We start from the raw sequence: 17,551 nt of genomic DNA, 5'->3' as shown, positions 1-17,551 counted from the left end.
AATTTAAGAATATTTCTTTTTCAGTCAGACTCCTATTTTTATACGAAAAGGAAGATTGCAGCTTCTGAATGAATGTCTCGGCAAAAACACATCGAAATTAATCTTAGCAGCCACCAAAGGAAAGTAGTGAGCACAATCACGTACCTCTATTGTTGAGCAGCACCGTCATAAAGATCGTCGCCTCCATCTAAAATTCGCCTTCTCGAATTAACAGAATAATTTGTACTCCATTGGTATGGGATTTAGGCTTGATCTTGACAGAAATTATAAAACACATTTTTCATCATTTAACACCTTCATTTAACATACACATAGACATGAAACTATACAGTACATCTTTAAACCAGCACATCAGAACAAAAAGGTAGTTAATACTAGAAGTAATAAAAGAATCTCAAAATTAGTCCTTTGTCTCTCAATGATAAAAAAGTTTTTTAGAGTATTCCTCTGGTATGACAGTCGAACAAATTTTCTTCTTGTATCTTTGAGATTAAATTACAACATTTTTTAGTTCCTTTTCAATTTGTACCATCTTAATCAATTATTCCCAAGCTTGTTAACTTCTGTTTACAATATCCTACCAATAAATGTGTCAGTCTCTTTGTCTCATCAGCTTTCCCCTGAAGTTCTACATCTATATATGTATATGCTCTGCAAACCACCGTGAGATGCGTGGCATAGGGTACGTCCCATTGTACCAGTTATTACAGTTTCTTCCTGTTCCATTCACATATGGAGCATGGGAAGAATGATTGTTTGAATGCCTCTGTGCAAGCAGCAGTTATTCTTATCTTATGCTCATGATCCCTATGTTAGTGATACATAGGCAGTTGTAGTAAATTCCTAGAGCCATAATTGAAAACAGATTCCTGAATCTTTGTTAGTAGACTTTCTCTGGTTAGTTTAGGTCTATCTTCAAGAGTCTTCCAGTTCAGTTCCTTCAATATCTCTGTGACATGTTCCCACATATTAAATAAACCTGTGACCATTCATGCTGCCCTTCTGTGTATATGTTCAATATCTCCTGTTAGTCCTATCTAGTACAGGACCCACACACTTGAGCAATTTTCTAGAACTGGTTGCGTGAGTGATTTGTAAGTAATCTTTTTTGTAGAGTGATTGCACTTCCCCAGTATTCTACCGATAAACCAAAGTCTACCACCTGCATTACCTACAACTGAACAATCATTCCATTTTATATCCCTACAAAGTGTTACACCCAGGTATTTGTATGAACTGGCTGTTTCCAACAGTGAATCATTTATATTATAGTTGTAGGATGCTATGTTTTTTTGTTTTGTGAAGTGCAAAATTTTACATTTCTGAACATTTAGAGCAATTGTTGGATGTGAGGTCTGCCAGTTATGCAAAACACCGTTTTTTTTTTCAGCATTGAGAAACTGTCCTTAACTGCAAACATGGCCAATACAAGGAGCTGCAAATCAAAATGATGGATTTTTATAGCAATTTCCCAATGTCTGGTCCATGTTGAAATCTTATCAAGATCTGAGTAAAATATTTATGCAGTTTCTTTCAGATAGCACTTCATTATAAATAACTGCATCATCTGCAAAAAGCCTGGTTGTACTATTAATATTGTCTGAAAGGTTATTAATATAGAATATGAATAGCAAGGATCCCAACACACTTCCCAGGGGCACACCTGAAGTTACTTCTACATCTGACAATGTCTCTCCATCCAAGCTGTGTCCTCCCTACCAAAAAGTCCTCAATCCAGTAACAAATTTCACTTGATACCCCACATGATCATACTTTTGACACTAAGTGTAGGTGCAATACTGAGTCAAATGCTTTCAGAAATCAAGAATACATTATCAATATTTTCATAGTCTATGCTGGTTGGCTTTGAAGAGGTAATTCTGTTCAAGGTACCTCATTATGTTTGAGATCAGAATATGTTCTAAGATTTTACAGCAAATTGATGTCAATTGATGACAGTAGTTTTGTGGATCACTTCTTCTACCCTTCTTGTAGATGGATGTGGCCTGTGCCTTTTTCCAAGAACTGGGTACAGTTTCTTGTTTGAGGGATCTACAGTAGATTATAGTTAAAAAAGGAGCTAACTCTGCCACAAATTCAATGTACAATCTGAGAGAGATTCCATTGGGACCTAGAGTTTTGTTCAACTTTAACGATTTCAGCTGTTTCTCAACACCATTGACACTAATACCTATTTTATTTATCAGTTCAGTGGTACAGCTCTAAATTGAGGCAATTCTCTGAGTTTTTCGTTTGTAAAGGAACTTTTGAAAAAGTTGAGCATTTCAGCCTCTGCTTTGCTGCCCTCGGTTTCAGTTCCTGTCTCATTTACCAGGACTGGAGACTTACTTTGATGCCACTAACTGTCCTTATATATGACCAGAATTTCTTTGGGTTCTGTGAAAGATCACTTGACAATACTCTGCTACAGCAGTCACTGAAGGCATCACACATTGATCTCTTGACAGCCAAATGCGTTTCATTCAGCATCTCTCTATCTATAGCCCTATTCTTTGTTTTACACCTATTATGTCGTAATCTCTGTTTCTTCAGAATTTTTACAGTGACTATACCATGAAGGTTCCCTCTCATTATGGGTACATATCTGTCCAGTGCATGGTCAACAATTCTTTCAAACTTTAGCCAGAGTTCCTTTACATGCTCCTGCTCTGTTCTGAAAGTTTCAAGTTCCTCATTGAAATATGACACCTGGTTTCATGGACATATGTATCTTTCTGCTTGTTTTAATTATCCTTTATATTTTGGTAATTGTTGTGACCACAACCATGTCATGGTCACTGATACCAGTTTGGATGTGGACGTCAGCAAAGAGGTCAGGTCTGTTTGTTACCATTAGATACAATATAGGTTTCTAACTATCTGTTGTAGGTAATTTTCAGAGTAGGTATTTAGTAAAGTTTCACAGGATGTGTTATCATGCCCACCACTAACAAAACTTTAATTTTCCCAATTAATTGTTGAATGATTAAAGTCTTCACCAATGATTGCAGTATGATTGTGGAACTTAGGCACCAGCTTGAACAGTCCACTGCTGACATGCAGGGTCCATGGATTCACAAGGTTGTTTCCATACTGGTACACATCCATTCATTCGATACAATGTGGAAAGAGACTCGTCTGACCAGGCAACATGTTTCCAGTCATCAACAGTCCAATTTCGGTGTTGACGGGCCCAGGTGAGGTATAAAGCTTTGTGTCATGCAGTCATTAAGAGTATACAAGTGGGCCTATTGTTCCAAAAGACCATATCAATGATGTTTCATTGAATAATTCACACACTGACATTTGTTGATGGTCCAGGATTGAAATCTGCCGCAATTTTCTGAAGAGTTTCACTTCTGTCATGTTAAATGATTCTCTTCAGTTATCATTGGCCCCATTGTTGCAGGATCTTTTTCCGCAGCGATGTCAGAGATCTGATGTTTTACTGGATTCCTGATATTCACAGTTTTCTCTTGAAGTGGTTGTGAGGGAAAATCCCACTTCATTGCTACCTCAGAGATGCTGTGCCTCATTGCTCATGCACCAACTGTAACACTACATTTATATTCACTTAAATCTTGATAACCTGCCACTGTAGCAGCAGAAACAACTGTGACAGACACTTGTTGTCTTATATAAGCATTGCGACCACAGTGCCATATTCTGCCTGTTTTCATGTCTATGTATTTGAATATGCATGCCTATAATAGTTTGTTTGGCACTTCAGTGTAGTACTCTTTGTTCTTCTCCTTACATTGTTTATTATAATCCCTGGCACATTGATACATCTTACTCATTTTTTATTTTAGTTCAAGTACATATTTATAAGCAACACCTGTGGGATCTCTCTGCAATATACCCAGTATACTACATGTTATACCAAAAAATAACTCATGTAGTGTATAATTTGTGGCTATATGGGTTGTAGTATTGTACATGAATATCACAAATGGGAGCCATTCATCCTAATTTGACTGAGCCCTGTTGATATAGTGTCCCAGGAATTCTCTTATAGTTTGGTGTGACCTTTCCAATGCTCCATTCGATTGAGGATGATAACAGGAGGTCTGTAATTAAAATGGAAAAAAAGTAGTAGAGGACAGTACAATGGCATTATTACTAAATGTTCTGCATGTATGAGATTGTGCTATTCTTCATTCACTTTACTTTGCGTCACTTCTGTGTGTGTGTGTGTGTGTGTGTGTGTGTGTGTGTGTGTGTGTGTGTGTGTGTGTGTATATATATATAATGGAAGGAAACATTCCACGTGGGAAAAATTATATATAAAAACAAAGATGAGGTGACTTACCGAACAAAAGCGCTGGCAGGTCGATAGACACACAAACAAACACAAACATACACACAAAATTCAAGCTTTCGCAACAAACTGTTGCCTCATCAGGAAAGAGGGAAGGAGAGGGGAAGACGAAAGGAAGTGGGTTTTAAGGGAGAGGGTAAGGAGTCATTCCAATCCCGGGAGCGGAAAGACTTACCTTAGGGGGAAAAAAGGACAGGTATACACTCGCACACACGCACATATCCATCCACACATACAGACACAAGCAGACATATTTAAAGACCTTTAAATATGTCTGCTTGTGTCTGTATGTGTGGATGGATATGTGCGTGTGTGCGAGTGTATACCTGTCCTTTTTTCCCCCTAAGGTAAGTCTTTCCGCTCCCGGGATTGGAATGACTCCTTACCCTCTCCCTTAAAACCCACTTCCTTTCGTCTTCCCCTCTCCTTCCCTCTTTCCTGATGAGGCAACAGTTTGTTGCGAAAGCTTGAATTTTGTGTGTATGTTTGTGTTTGTTTGTGTGTCTATCGACCTGCCAGCGCTTTTGTTCGGTAAGTCACCTCATCTTTGTTTTTATATATATATATATATATATATATATATATATATATATATGAATATATATATGACAATGTTGACTGGAATACTCTCTTTCAAATTCTAAAGGTGGCAGGGGTAAAATACAGGGAGCGAAAGGCTATTTACAATTTGTACAGAAACCAGATGGCAGTTATAAGAGTCGAGGGACATGAAAGGGAAGCAGTGGTTGGGAAGGGAGTAAGACAGGGTTGTAGCCTCTCCCCGATGTTGTTCAATCTGTATATTGAGCAAGCAGTAAAGGAAACAAAAGAAAAATTCGGAGTAGGTATTAAAATTCATGGAGAAGAAATAAAAACTTTGAGGTTCGCCGATGACATTGTAATTCTGTCAGAGACAGCAAAGGACTTGGAAGAGCAGTTGAATGGAATGGACAGTGTCTTCAAAGGAGGATATAAGATGAACATCAACAAAAGCAAAACAAGGATAATGGAATGTAGTCTAATTAAGTCGGGTGATGCTGAGGGAATTAGATTAGGAAATGAGACACTTAAAGTAGTAAAGGAGTTTTGCTATTTGGGGAGCAAAATAACTGATGATGGTAGAAGTAGAGAGGATATAAAATGTAGGCTGGCAATGGCAAGGAAAGCGTTTCTGAAGAAGAGAAATTTGTTAACATCCAGTATTGATTTAAGTGTCAGGAAGTCATTTCTGAAAGTATTCGTATGGAGTGTAGCCATGTATGGAAGTGAAACATGGACGATAAATAGTTTGGACAAGAAGAGAATAGAAGCTTTCGAAATGTGGTGCTACAGAAGAATGCTGAAGATTAGATGGGTAGATCACATAACTAATGAGGAAGTATTGAATAGGATTGGGGAGAAGAGAAGTTTGTGGCACAACTTGACCAGAAGAAGGGATCGGTTGGTAGGACATGTTCTGAGGCATCAAGGGATCACCAATTTAGTATTGGAGGGCAGCGTGGAGGGTAAAAATCGTAGGGGGAGACCAAGAGATGAATACACTAAGCAGATTCAGAAGGATGTAGGTTGCAGTAGGTACTGGGAGATGAAAAAGCTTGCACAGGATAGAGTAGCATGGAGAGCTGCATCAAACCAGTCTCAGGACTGAAGACCACAACAACAACATATATATATATATATATATAAACAAAGATGAGGTGACTTACCTAACGAAATTGCTGGCAGGTCGATAGACACACAAACATACACACAAAATTCAAGCTTTTGCAACAAACTGTTGCCTCATCAGGAAAGAGGGAAGGAGAGGGAAAGACGAAAGGAAGTGGGTTTTAAGGGAGAGGGTAAGGAGTCATTCCAATCCCGGGAGCAGAAAGACTTACCTTAGGGGGAGAAAAGGACAGGTATACACTCGCGCACACACACACACACACACACACACACACACACACACACACACACACACACATATCCCTCCACACATACAGACACAAGCAGACATATTTAAATATTTCATAATCGGCCACCACAAAACCACTTCTTTTAATACATTAACACGCAGTTTTTTTGAAATTTTCCCGAATTTCTCCATCCTTTAACGTGTTTTGGCGGCAACACAACCACCTAACCTTTGTGCACATCGTTGTCTACCGACCCAAGTCCAACATAGCCCAGCTGTAACCAACACTTTTTCGCCTTTTTTCACACCAGATCTCCAGTTACTTTCCAGTTCACCTTTATCTATAACCATATATTTCTATTTTCGTTTTCATATCAGTCTCATGTTACACTTTTCACCTACTAATACCATGTCAACCTCACAACACCCCACAACGACCCCATTAAGTTTTATTTACATTCCCTCCCCAAACACGCCTTCGCCCTAGCCAGATTACGCTCCCATATTCTATTTTCTCAGGCTTGTCTGACATTTGGCATTACCCCCAAAGGCCTCACACTTAAAGTTCCCATCTCAGGCTGCAACCCTTCTTTCCGTCCGTCCCTATACCAGTTCCAAACTGAACAATCCATTGCCCACACCCACCTAATCCTTCACCTACATGTCAACTCAGCCAATGAACACACCCGTCAACTCCTATCCTAATAAAAGTCCTCAACTTTCCTCTCCCACATCCACACCAGCTGTTCAGAGCATCCTCCTACAGGCCAACCGCAAATTAGAACAGCATGCCACCCTCCACCTCAAAAAACTATCCAATCTCCTGGTTTCCCACCTCCGGAAAAGCAACTCACTCACCCTTCACAACCTTTCCAGCAAACCTCAACCTCCTCTCATTGCACACAAACCCAGTCTCTCCCATCTACTCAATCTCCCACTTCCAGCTCCACTCCCTCCAAAACCTCAAAATTCCAATCAACACAATCTGGAACCACAACACCCCAATTCAGTAGTTAACCTTTCCTCCAAACCTCTCTCCCAATCCGAAACCTCTGTCCTATCCAAAGGCCTCACCTTCAGCCCCACTCCCAGATTCAACCAAACAGCCCTCGTCAAAGATTTACTGTCCTACACTCGTACTCTCTGCTGGAAATATCACTTTGCCACGAAGAAAAATGATCCTAATCCTACTCCAATGATCCAACTCCCCAAGACACTATCCAAATTGAACCCTGCCTTGAACAGTTCCGTCCTCCATCACAGCGGGACCCACCTCCTGTTCCTCAAAATCACCCTCTCCAAACCTTCCAGGAATTTCTGACTTCCAGCCTTGCCTCTCAATCCTTCTTAAAAAACCTTAATCCTACTCCCAACATCACCACTGCTGAAGCCCAGGCTATCCGTGATCTGAAGGCTGACCAATCCATCGTCATTCTTCTGGCGGACAAGTGTTCCACCACCGAGTACTTGATCGTCGGGAGTATGTGGCCGAGGGACTGCATCAGCTTTCAGACAACACCACAAACAAAGTTTACCAAGGTAATCCCATTCCTGATGTCCAGGCGGAGTTTCAAGGAATCCTGAGAACCTTAGGCCCCCTGCAAAACCTTCACCTGACTCCATCAACCTCCTGACCCCACCAACACCCCGCACCCCTACCTTCTACCTTCTTCCTAAAATTCACAAACCCAATCATCCCGGCCGTCACATTGTAGCTGGTTACCAAGCCCCCACAGAACGTATCTCTGCGTACGTAGATCAACACCTTCAACCCATTACATGCAGTCTCCCATACTTCATCAAAGACACCAACCACTTTCTCGAACGCCTGGAATCCTTACCCAATATGTTACCCCCGGAAACCATCCTTGTAACCATTGATGCCACTTCCTTATACACAAATATTCCGCACGTCCAGGGCCTCGCTGTGATGGAGCACTTCCTTTCACGCCGATCACCTGCCACCCTACCTAAAACCTCTTTCCTCATTACCTTAGCCAGCTTCATCCTGACCCACAACTTCTTCATTTTTGAAGGCCAGACATACCAACAATTAAAGGGAACAGCCATGGGTACCACGATGGTCCCCCTCGTACGCCAACCTATTCATGGGTCGCTTAGAGGAAGCCTTCTTGGTTAACCAGGTCTGCCAACCCAAAGTTTGGTACAGATTTATTGATGACATCTTCATGATCTGGACTCACAGTGAAGAAGAACTCCAGAATTTCCTCTCCAACCTAAACTCCTTTGGTTCCATCAGATTCACGTGGTCCTACTCCAAATCCCACGCCACTTTCCTTGACGTTGACCTCCATCTGTCCAATGGCCAGCTTCACACATCCGTCCACATCAAACCCACCAACAAGCAACAGTACCTCCATTATGACAGCTGCCACCCATTCCACGTCAAACGGTCCCTTCCCTACAGCCTAGGTCTTCGTGGCAAATGAATCTGCTCCAGTCCGGAATCCCTGAACCATTACACCAAGAACCTGACAACAGCTTTCGCATCCCGCAACTACCCTCCCGACCTGGTACAGAAGCAAATAACCAGAGCCACTTCCTCATCCCCTCCAACCCAGAACCTCCCACAGAAGAAACCCAAAAGTTCCCCACATGTGACAGGATACTTTCCGGGACTGGATCAGACTCTGAATGTGGCTCTCCAGCAGGGATACGACTTCCTCAAATCCTGCCCTGAAAAGAGATCTATCCTTCATGAAATCCTCCCCACTCCACCAAGAGTGTCTTTCTGCCGTCCACCTAACCTTCGTAACCTGTTAGTTTATCCCTATGAAATCCCCAAACCACCTTCCCTACCCTCTGGCTCCTACCCTTGTAGCTGCCCCCGGTGTAAAACCTGTCCCATGCACCCTCCCACCACCACCTACTCTAGTCCTGTAACCCAGAAGGTGTACACAATCAAAGGCAGAGCCACGTGTGAAAGCACCCACGTGATTTACCAACTGACCTGCCTACACTGTGACACATTCTATGTGGGAATGACCAGCAACAAACTGTCCATTCGCATGAATGGACACAGGCAGACAGTGTTTGTTGGTAATGACGATCACCCTGTGGCTAAACATGCCTTGGTGCACGGCCAGCACATCTTGGCACAGTGTTACACCGTCTGGGTTATCTGGATACTTCCCACTAACACCAACCTGTCCGAACTCCGGAGATGAGAACTTGCTCTTCAATATATCCTCTCTTCCCGTTACCCACCAGGCCTCAATCTCCGCTAATTTCAAGTTGCCGCTACTCGTACCTCACCTGTCATTCAACAACATCCTTGCCTCTGTACTTCCGCCTCGACTGACATCTCTGCCCAAACTCTTTGTCTTTAAATATGTCTGCTTGTGTCTAGATATGTGTGGATGGATATGTGTGTGTGTGTGCGAGTGTATACCTGTCCTTTTTTCCCCCTAAGGTAAATCTTTCCACTCCCGGGATTGGAATGACTCCTTACCCTCTCCCTTAAAACCCACATCCTTTCGTCTTTCCCTCTCCTTCCCTCTTTCCTGATGAGGCAACAGTTTGTTTTGAAAGTTTGAATTTTGTGTGTATGTTTGTGTTAGTTTGTGTGTCTATCGACCTGCCAGCACTTTCGTTTGGTAAGTCACATCATCTTTGTTTTATATATATATATATATATATCAAACGAAAGTGCTGGCAGGTCGATAGATACACAAACATACACACAAAATTCAAGCTTTCGCAACCAACGGAAAGAGGGAAAGGAGAGGGAAGGAGAGGGAAAGACAAAAGGATGTGGGTTTTAAGGGAGAGGGTAAGTAGTCATTCCAATCCCTGGAGCGGAAAGACTTACCTTAGGGGGAAAAAAGGACAGGTATACACTCGCGCGCGCACACACACACACACACACACACACACACACACACACACACACACATGTCCATCCGCATATACACAGACACAAGCAGACATTAGTAAAGGCAAAGAGTTTGGGCAGTGATGTCAGTCGAGGCGGAAGTACAGAGTCAAAGATGTTGTTGAAACACAGGTGTGGTATGAGCGGCGACAAATTGAAATTAGTGGAGATTGAGGCCTGGCGGATAATGAGAAGAGAGGATATACTGAAGGGCAAGTTCCCATCTCCGGAGTTCTGACAGGTTGGTGTTAGTGGGAAGTATCCAGATAACCCGAACGGTGTAACACTGTGCCAAGATTTGCTGGCTGTGCACCAAGGCATGTTTAGCCACAGGCTGATCCTCATTACCAACAAACACTGTCTGCCTGTGTCCATTCATGCGAATGTACAGTCATTCCCACATAGAAAGCTTCACAGTGTAGGCAGGTCAGTTGTTAAATCACATGGGTGCTTTCACATGTGGCTCTGCCTTTGATTGTGTACACCTTCCGGGTTACAGGACTGGATTAGGCGGTGGTTGGAGGGTGCATGGGACAGGTTTTACTCCGGGGGCAGTTACAAGGGTAGGAGTCAGAGGGTAGGGAAGGTGGTTTAGGGATTTCATAGGGATGAACTAAGAGGTTACGAAGGTTAGTTCGACAGTGGAAAGACAGACACTCTTGGTGGAGTGGGGAGGATTTCATGAAGGATGGATCTCATTTCAGGGCAGGATTTGAGGAAGTCGTATCCCTGCTGGAGAGCCACATTCAGAGTCTGATCCAGTCCCGGAAAGTATCCTGTCACAAGTGGGGCACTTTTGGGGATCTTCTGTGGGTGGTTCTGGGTTTGAGGAGATGAGGAAGTGGCTCTGGTTATTTGCTTCTGTACCAGATCGGGATGGTAGTTGCGGAATGCGAAAGCTGTTTTAAGGTTGTTGGTGTAATGGTTTAGGGATTCTGGACTGGAGCAAATTCGTTTGCCACGAAGACCTAGTCTGCAGGGATGGGACCGTTTGATGTGGAATGGGTGGCAGCTTTCATAATGGAGGTACTGTTGCTTATTGGTGGGTTTGATGTGGACGGACGTGTGAAGCTGGCCATTGGACAGGTGGAGGTCAACATCAAGGAAAGTGGCATGGGATTTGGAGTAGGACCAGGTGAATCTGATGGATCCAAAGTAGTTGAGGCTGGAGAGGAAATTCTGGAGTTCTTCTTCACTGTGAGTCCAGATCATGAAGATGTCATCAATAAATCTGTACCAAACTTTGGGTTGGCAGACCTGGTTAACCAAGAAGGCTTCCTCTGAGCGACCCATGAATAGGTTGGTGTACGAGGGGGCCACCCTGGTACCCATGGCTGTTCCCTTTAATTGTTGGTATGTCTGGCCTTTGAAAGTGAAGAAGTTGTGGGTCAGGATGAAGCTGGCTAAGGTAATGAGGAAAGAGGTTTTAGGTAGGGTGGCAGGTGATCGGCATGAAAGGAAGTGCTCCATCGCAGCGAGGCTCTGGACGTGCGGAATATTTGTGTATAAGGAAGTGGCATCAATGGTTACAAGGATGGTTTTCGGGAGTAACAGACTGGGTAAGGATTCCAGGCGTTCGAGAAAGTGGTTGTTGTCTTTGATGAAGGATGGGAGACTGCATGTAATGGGTTGAAGGTGTTGATCTATGTAGGCAGAGATACGTTCTGTGGGGGCTGGGTAACCAGCTACAGTGGGACGGCCGGGATGATTGGGTTTGTGAATTTTATGAAGAAGGTAGAAGGTAGGGGTGCGGGGTGTCGGTGGGGTCAGGAGGTTGATGGAGTCATGAGAAAGGTTTTGTAGTGGGCCTAAGGTTCTGAGGATTCCTTGAAACTCCGCCTGGACATCATAAATGGGATTAGCTTGGCAAACTTTGTATGTAGTGTTGTCTGAAAGCTGATGCAGTCCCTCGGCCACATACTCCCGATGATCAAGTGCCATGGTCGTGGAACCCTTGTCCGCTGGAAGAATGACGATGGATCGGTCAGCCTTCAGATCACGGATAGCCTGGGCTTCAGCAGTGGTGATGTTGGGAGTAGGATTAAGGTTTTTTAAGAAGGATTTTTCAAGTAGTTTCACTTTGTGTTCACCTTCTCCTCTTTACCAAATCTACCATACAATTTTATCCCGCCTATATATACTCAATAATACGTAACCCACTTCCAAACCATAACCAAAAAATTTTTTTCCGCTTTCAACACTACTACTGCTATAAAATCCACCGTTTCCAGTTCACAAACAGCTCCTTTCAGCTATTAAACAGCCATTTCGGCTAGTTCTAATAACTTTCACTGTTTTTCCATTTCCGTTTTTCCCACATCACTGATCTTTTTTAGCCACTTCCCACAGGTTTTTACATCATTATTTCTTCATAAGACAATTGTTAGCCTCATTTTCACAATCTGCCACCACAAAACCACTCCTTTTAATACATTTACACGCAGTTTTTTCGAAATTTTCCCGAATTGCTCCACCCTTTAACGTGTTTTGGCGACAACACAACCACCTAACCTTTGTGCACATTGTTGTTGATTGTCTACCAACCCAAGTTCACCACAGGATCAACATAGCCCACCTATAACCAACACTTTTTCGCCTTTTTTCACACCAGATCTCCAGTTGCTTTCTAGTTCACCTTTATCTCTCCCCATACAATTTTATTTTCATTTTCATTTCAGCCTCATGTTACACTTTCCACCTTCTAATACCATGTAATCCTCACAACATCCCCACAACGACCCCATTAAGTTTTATTCTTCTTCATTGTTGCAATTAATGATTTGCCATCTTACGTGAGTCAGTTATTTGCTATGTGGATGATACAACCTTAATCAGCACAGATCAAAATTTATCAAAGCTATGCCAGAAATCACAGGACACTCTCACCTTAACACTAAACTGGTTCTTGGCTAACAAACTTCTATGAAATCCAGAGAGAACTCATCATCTGCAGTTGGACCTGGCTAACGAGGTAGAACAAAAATCCATAAAACTGGTTGGAATACACATTGATTCTGCAAAAATTATCAAGGGTGTCCTATCACATCTGATCTAGTAAGTAACAAATATCTCAGGACAACTTACTTTGGACTTTTTCAGTCTCATATATCTTATGGGCTGTTACTATGGGGCCACTCATCTCATGTCAGTGATGTACTACTGATGCAGGAAAAGGTGCCACACAAATTTCAAGCTTTCACAACCCGAGGTTGCTTCATCAGGAAAGAGGGAAGGAAAGGGACAGACAAAATGATGTGAGTTTTAAGGGAGAGGGTAAGAAGTCATTCCAATCCCGGGAGTGGAAAGACTTACCTTAGGGGGAAAAAAGGACAGGTATACACTCGTGCACACACACACACACACACACATATCCATCCGTCCATCCACACACATACAGACACAGGCAGACATATGTAAATGCAATGATGTTGGGCAGAGATGTCAGTCGAGGCAGAAGTACAGAGGCAAAGATTTTGTTGAATGACAGGTGAGGTACGAGTGGCGGCAACTTGAAATTAGCGGAGCTTGAGGCCTGGTGGGTAACGGGAAGAGAGAATATATTGAAGGGCAAGTTCCCATCTCCGGAGTTCTGATAGGTTGGTGTCATTGGGAAGTATCCAGATAACCTGGATGGTATAACACTGTGTTTACATTACAAGTACAAATTATTTATGCTACATTAATCAACTGTACACTATTGCAATCATAGACTTTATAAAATGACTATTATCTTAATAATATGAATATTTATATCTGTGTTTGGAGAGAGAGAGAGAGAGAGAGAGAGAGAGAGAGATTGATTTTTGATTGAGATTTTTACTTTAAGTCATAACTGGTACCTGAATTTTCGTTGCTGCCTCCTTGAATGAACAGCTTCTGCACCAGTTGGCGATGTATTACAATTTGGAGGAAGTTATTGTTCTTTAAGGTTTAAGATACGACTCTGATAGTTACTTGGCCATATTTCGGATAGCTTTGAGCCCACGTTTTCATAGCTTTTCATACCTAAGGGACCACTGTTGTAAGTAAATAAGATCAAACAGCACTCTGTTTTTCATGAGAAAAGGAGAGTGCTTGGCACACAAACTTCATTCAAACTACACATCCTGCTACATCAAAATTGGTCGGGGAGTTCAGCACCATACTATTGTACAAGAACATAATCCAATTACTGTAATTAAGAAATTTAGAGAGGTTGTTACTTATTGAATGAAAACTATAGAGAATGCATTTATTTTCCTGTATTATGGTGAACTTTGTACACTTACAATTCTGTCAACTGATAGATGGCAACGACAATGAAGTTCACCTCCTTTTCCAAAAACAAGATATTTCTATTCTTCACTTCCAGAAAATTTGTATACATAAATGTTTGGCAACTCTTACACATACTTTACTCAGTTTTATAACTAAAATATCAATTTTCATTAAATGTAACAATATGTTCTGACTGACAGCCTAGCAACACATCCTCTTTCCACAAGATACACATTAACAGTCCTCTTTTTTTTTTATTAAATCAATTGTCTTTTTTTTTTAGAGTTCATACTCAAAGATTCACAACTACTATCATTACAGGGATTGTGCACTAAAGAGTTTCTTGCTGTCCATCTGTGCTTCACTTCCCTTCAAGTACTTTTTGAATCACATATACATTTATGGTATTTACATACATTACTGAGCTTCTAAGAATAAAATCAGGCACAAATTAGTTAAAAAAGCACTGGGGCACACATAACTTTACAACTTAAAACTCAATTTCTACTTAAAACTCGATTTCTATGTTACAAGCAACCAAGAATTCTGTAAGACAGTTGTACGGATTGTCTATTAACCATTTGTGCAGTTTACTTTTAAAATTATTGAAAGGTGTATTGACTGCAATATGTGGTAATTTGTTAAATAATTTCAAACAGTTCACTTTGTGAGAGTTGCCTGTTTTTGTCAGCCTAAACACACACACACACAAATTTCAAGCTTTTGCAACCCAAGGTTGCTTCATCAGGAAAGAGGGAAGGAGAGGGAAAGACGAAAGGATGTGGGTTTTAAGGGAGAAGATAAGGAATCATTCCAATCCCGGGAGCGGAAAGACTTACCTTAGGAGGAAAAAAGGACAGGTAAACACTCGCGCACACACACACACACACACACACACACACACACACACACACACACACACACACACACACACACACAGCCACATCCATCTGCACATATACAGACACAGGCAGACATATGTAAATGCAATGATGTTGGGCGGAGATGTCAGTCGAGGCAGAAGTACAGAGGCAAAGATGTTGTTGAATGACAGGTGAGGTACGAGTGGCGGCAACTTGAAATTAGCGGAGGTTGAGGCCTGGTGGGTAATGGGAAGAGAGAATATATTGAAGTGAAAGTTCCCATCTCTGGAGTTCTGATAGGTTGGTGTCATTGGGAAGTATCCAGATAACCCGGATGGTGTAACACTGTGCCTAGATGTGCTGGTCGTGCACCAAGGCATGTTTACCCACAGGGTGATCCAAATTACCAACAAACGCTGTCTGTCTGTGTCCGTTCATGCGAATGGACAGTTTGTTGCCGGTCATTCCCACATAGACGGCTTCACAGTGTAGGCATGTCAGTTGGTAAATCACGTGGCTCTGCCTTTGATCGTGTACACCTTCCGGGTTACAGGATTGGAGTAGGTGGTGGTAGGAGGGTGTATGGAACAGGTCTCACACTGGGGGCAGTTACAAGGGTAGGAGCCAGAGGGTAGGGAAGGTGGTGTGGGGATTTCATAGGGATGAACCAAGAAGTTACGAAGGTTAGGTGGACGGCGGGAAGACACTCTTGGTGGAGTGGGAGGATGTCCCATGTACCCTCCCACCACCTTTCCCTTTTTACCGTAATCTACCATACAGTTTTATCCTGCCTATATATACTCAATAATACGTAACTTACTTCCAAACGATAACCAAAACAATTTTTTCTGCTTTCAACACTACTGCTGCTATAAAATCCACCATTCCCAGTTTACAAACAGTTCCTTTCACCTATTAAAGAACCATTTTGGCTAGTTCTAACAACTTCCTCTTTACTTCCATTCCCATTTTTTCCACATCACCAATCATTTTTTAGCAGATTCCCACAGGTTTTAACGATATTATTTCTTCGTCAGACAATTTTTAGCCTCATTTTCATAATCTGCCAACACATAACCACTCCTTTTAATATATTTACACGCAGTTTTTTTCGAAAATTTTCTGAATTTCTCCACCATTTAACGTGTTTTGGAGGCAACACAACCACCTAACCTTTGTGCACATTGTTGTCTACCAACCTAAGTTCACCACAGGATCAACATAGCTCAGCTATAACCAACACTTTTTCGCCTTTTTTCACACCAGATCTGAAGTTGCTTTCGGGTCCACCTTTATCTCTCCCCATATATTTTTATTTTCATTTTCATTTCAGCCTCATGTTACACTTTCCAACTCCTAAATATCATGTCACCCTCACAACATCCCCACAATGACCCCATTAAGTTTTATTTACATTCCCTCCGCAAACATGCCTTCACCCTAGCCAGGTTACGCTCCCATATTTTATTTACTCAGGCTTGTCTGACATTTGGCATTACCCCCAAAGGCCTTACACTTGAAGTTCCCATCTCTTGCTGTAACCCTTCTTTCCATCAGTCCCTATACCAGTTCCAAACTGAACAATCCATTGCCCTCTCCTGCCTAATCCTTCACCAACACATCAACTCAGCCAATGAACACACCCGTCAACTCCTATCCTTGATCAAAGTCCTCAATCTTTCCTCTCCCACATCCATACCAGCTGTTCAGAGCATCCTCCTACAGACCAACTGCAAATTAGAACAACATGCCACCCTCCACCTCAAAAAACTATCCAATCTCCTGGTTTCCCACCTAGAAAAAGGCAACTCACTCACCCTCCACAAACTTTCCAACAAACCTCAACCTCCTCTCATTGAACACAGACCCAGTCTCTCCCATCTACTCAATCTCCCACTTCCAGCTCCACTCCCCCCAAAACCTCAAAATTCTATTCAACACAATCTGGAACCACAACACCCCAATTCAGTAGTTAACCTTTCCTCCAAACCTCTCTCCCAATTCGAAACCTCTGTCCTATCCAAAGGCCTCACCTTCAGCCCTACTCCCAGATTCAATCAAACAGCCCTTGTCAAAGATTTAATGTCTTACACTTGTAGTCTCTGCTGGAAATATCACTTTGCCATGAAGAAAAATAATCCTAATCCTACTCCTAATGATCCAACTCCCCAAGAGACTATCCAAATTGAACCCTGCCTGGAACAGTTCCGTCCTCCGTCACAGCGAGACCCACATTCTCTTCCTCAAATTCACCCTCTCCAAACCTTCCAGGAATTTCTGACTTCCAGCCTTGCCTCTCAATCTTCCTTGAAAAACCT

The 17,551-nt window shown here is 42.3% G+C and overlaps 1 protein-coding gene across 3 annotated transcripts in view; it reads left to right on the top strand.

The window, feature by feature from the left end:
- The window catches only part of LOC126412822 (carboxypeptidase N subunit 2-like), a 185,146-nt gene that overhangs the window by 145,483 nt on the left and 22,112 nt on the right, over positions 1 to 17,551 (top strand). The window contains exon 7 of one of the 3 annotated variants that reach the window (XM_050082637.1): positions 1,391 to 1,511. The exons of the other annotated variants lie outside the window; for them this stretch is intronic. Coding sequence (XP_049938594.1) covers positions 1,391 to 1,451 — 61 coding nt within the window. The 3' untranslated portion in view covers positions 1,452 to 1,511. Of the gene's footprint in view, positions 1 to 1,390; positions 1,512 to 17,551 lie in introns of those variants that run through there. 3 annotated transcript variants of the gene reach the window in all.

This window comes from Schistocerca serialis, chromosome 7 (assembly GCF_023864345.2).
Source record: "Schistocerca serialis cubense isolate TAMUIC-IGC-003099 chromosome 7, iqSchSeri2.2, whole genome shotgun sequence".
Taxonomy (NCBI): Eukaryota; Metazoa; Arthropoda; class Insecta; order Orthoptera; family Acrididae; genus Schistocerca; species Schistocerca serialis.
The sequence above is the reverse complement of the archived record's forward strand: the minus strand, read 5'-3'. Positions and strand labels throughout refer to the sequence as shown.